The sequence below is a fragment of the Seriola lalandi genome, unplaced genomic scaffold (genome assembly GCF_002814215.2).
Source record: "Seriola lalandi dorsalis isolate HSWRI2012SDOR001 ecotype SW California unplaced genomic scaffold, Sedor1 jcf7180002054666, whole genome shotgun sequence".
NCBI lineage: Eukaryota > Metazoa > Chordata > Actinopteri > Carangiformes > Carangidae > Seriola > Seriola lalandi.
In genome coordinates this window covers 5710-8592 of record NW_019525219.1, presented here as the reverse complement: position 1 = coordinate 8592, position 2883 = coordinate 5710, and the positions used below count along the sequence as shown (strand labels likewise).

At 37.4% G+C, this 2883-nt stretch overlaps 1 protein-coding gene across 2 annotated transcripts in view; it reads left to right on the top strand.

The window, feature by feature from the left end:
• Positions 1 to 2877, top strand: part of cnnm3 (cyclin and CBS domain divalent metal cation transport mediator 3) — an 11326-nt gene extending 8449 nt beyond the window's left edge. The window contains exon 11 of one of the 2 annotated variants that reach the window (XM_023421189.2): positions 2429 to 2877. In XM_023421189.2, the coding sequence (XP_023276957.2) occupies positions 2429 to 2478 (50 nt within the window). In that variant the 3' untranslated portion in view covers positions 2479 to 2877. The other variant, XM_023421190.2, reaches the window with a different exon arrangement.
• Positions 2878 to 2883: the final 6 nt, after the last annotated feature.

The window sequence follows — 2883 nt, the reverse complement described above, 5'->3', positions numbered from 1 at the left end:
CGTGGATCTCAAAACTAACACTGATGATGATGATGATGAGAAATCTCACTAAAACTCTTTTTACAAAACACCTTTGTAGGATTTTTAGGAATGTGTTTTCCTGTTTTAACTAAAATAATTCTCTCTCTCTTTCTTTTTCCCTCCTTGCCTCCGTGTCACTTCTTCTTCTTCTTCTTCTTTCTCTTCTTCTTCTCTGGTGTCTCCTCCAGAGTTTCCTGTAAACTTTTCATTCTTTGATACCATTGAAAACTACTGTTAGTTTTTTTGTTTGCTTTTGTTTTTTTTTTGCATGAGGTAAATGAAACGCAGCCTGTCTGTGGCATGACAGACAACACACACACACACACACACACACACACACACACACACACACACTGACCATGTATCAGGACTATTTCTACTCTTCACCTTCTCAACTCAACTCTGTCTCTGTGGATGTTTTTTTTATTTTCATGAGACAAATTTCTTGTCTGGTTTCAGAGTCAGGTGTAGGTGTGTGTGTGTGTGTGTGTCTGTGTGCACGTGTGTGTGTGTGTACGTGAGGCTCTTAAACCTCTAGTCTCTTCTTCCTGTGTCGTTTCCTCCTCTCTGCTGTTTCCTGACATCGTCTCACGACTCTGTGTTGGGTATGTAGACGCTCACAGACGTGACTCCTCCGTCTCTCTGTCATCACCTGCACGTCTGCACCGAGTCACACGGAACTCACAGGTGTTATAAATAACATTAGAGCGACCCGGAGGGGATGAGAGGTGTCCTCAGGCGGCCATATTGGAGGTCCAATATTTTAGACACTATTGCACTATGAAACAACAATCCCTTGAAATAAATGACACACACCAAACACCTAAAACTAAATAAAGGTGTTTGATATTAAACTTAAAATCAAATTAAGCAGATTTTAAATAGTATATAGTTACTTCCCCTTAATTAAGACATTCATATCACATCTTTTAATTATTAATTTAAGGCTTTGGTTTAAGGTTCTGAAATATTTTCAGGTGCTATTTAATTAATTCAGGTGATTTAAGAAAATTAAGTATTCAGGTATTTAACAGGCTTTACATGAGATCTGTGTTAATTAATGGATAAAGTAATGGATTGTAATATATTGAGGTGTTTTCTCAGGTTATTTCCTGTAGAATAAAGTGTATTTAAAGGATGAAACCCCATTAGATTTAGGTACAGCTTTATTTTGTAACTTAAGATGACCTTACTTTTCCACTAAGGTGGAAACTCAGTGGTTCGGCCCAAGTTTGGGATAAATTACTGGATAAATAAATGAATGGATTACAATATATTTTCTTACAGTATGTTTGGATTACATTGTTGTAATTACAGGATGTTATTTAAAGTTTAAGGCCTTTTAAGAAGCTACTTCCTCTTCAACTTTATTGAAAAATGAAGTTATAAATCAAGAAATGGCTTCGTGTTAATTGGTCCATTTAAAACATTTTTTTGCCTCTTAAAAATCCATTTAACTGCAAATTATCCATTAAAATACTTAATGTACAATGAATTAACTCCTTAAAACTATTCATAATAATTAGAAATAGCTTCATTATTCATGCGTAGATAAATGGGATTTTAAGGTAGGTTTCATACTGATGTCTGACTTGAAGCCCGTGAGACTTTTAAATCACAGTTTTTAATCAAACAAACACAGGAAATGGAGCATTTGTCAGGGACTATTTTCAGCGGCGGATTAATCCACATTTTGATGCTCTAGTGAGTATTCGGTGCAGCAGGGCAGTGTGTGTGGGACTCAAAATAAACTACAGTGTGTGTTCAGTCGTCAGGTTTGTTCTTTAAACTTATTGTTGAAGTATTGAAATGAAGACCTCCCGTTCGTCTTTCTGAGGACGCATCACATCCCCTCGAGTCACAGTGACAAGGTGGCACAAAAGTGACGAGAAACAGCCTCTGATAAAAGCACATTTAGTCCTCAAGCCTCAGTAGGGTTGATATTATTCAATAATATATCATATTTCCCACCATATGCAATATTTTTCATAGTATCAACTTTCTTTTTGCAGTTTTGCATATTGCAACAATATCGTTTATCACGATATTTGGGCTGGACTATATCGAGATATTACATTTTGGATATCGCTCATGCCTAGTTCTCAGGCTGGATTTTGAGTTAATTAAGTTATTTGAAATGTTAATGAGATTTTGAGTGAGGTTCTTACTCCCGCAAGAGAACCCAGATGTTCTACTGCAGCTGTTCTTCGTCTCTCTTGTGCCGTCGTTCACGTTCCCAGTCAGTGTCGGTTTAATCCTTCCTCTTTTTTTAAATGTCCTCCATCACCTGTGTGTGTGTGTGTGTGTGTGTGTGTGTGTGTGTATGTGAGTGTGTATATGTGAGTGTTTGCTTGCCATTACCCCTCGCTCACCCCAGCTCTCTCCTCTCATTGGTCGGGTCCCACAGGTGGCAGTAGAGCCCAGGAAAGCTCCACAGAAGAGGAGGCTCATGGGTAGTGCTGTTCCTTCTGCCCGCTGTTAAAACAAACAAACACCTGCTTCAACCTTTTTTAGAGATTTCTTTTTTGTTTGTTTTTTTTTGTTTTATTTTGAAATTGATGAATCATCTATGGCTGGAACGTAGTTTTTGGACACGACTGGAGTGAGAGTGATTTTATTCGTCTTGTTGTGTAGATCCTCTGCTCACACTTCTCACCTCCATCCCCCATTCCTTCATGTGCTTTCCATTACGATTATTATTTTATGTTGTTTTATACACTTTGAACAATGCGTATATTATATATATATATATATATATATATATATATATACATTTTATTTTGATTTGGCGGTGCCTTTCTTCCAGGTTTAGCCTTCCATACTGAACGCTACATTGCCATTCCTCACTTTTGTCTGGGTGCC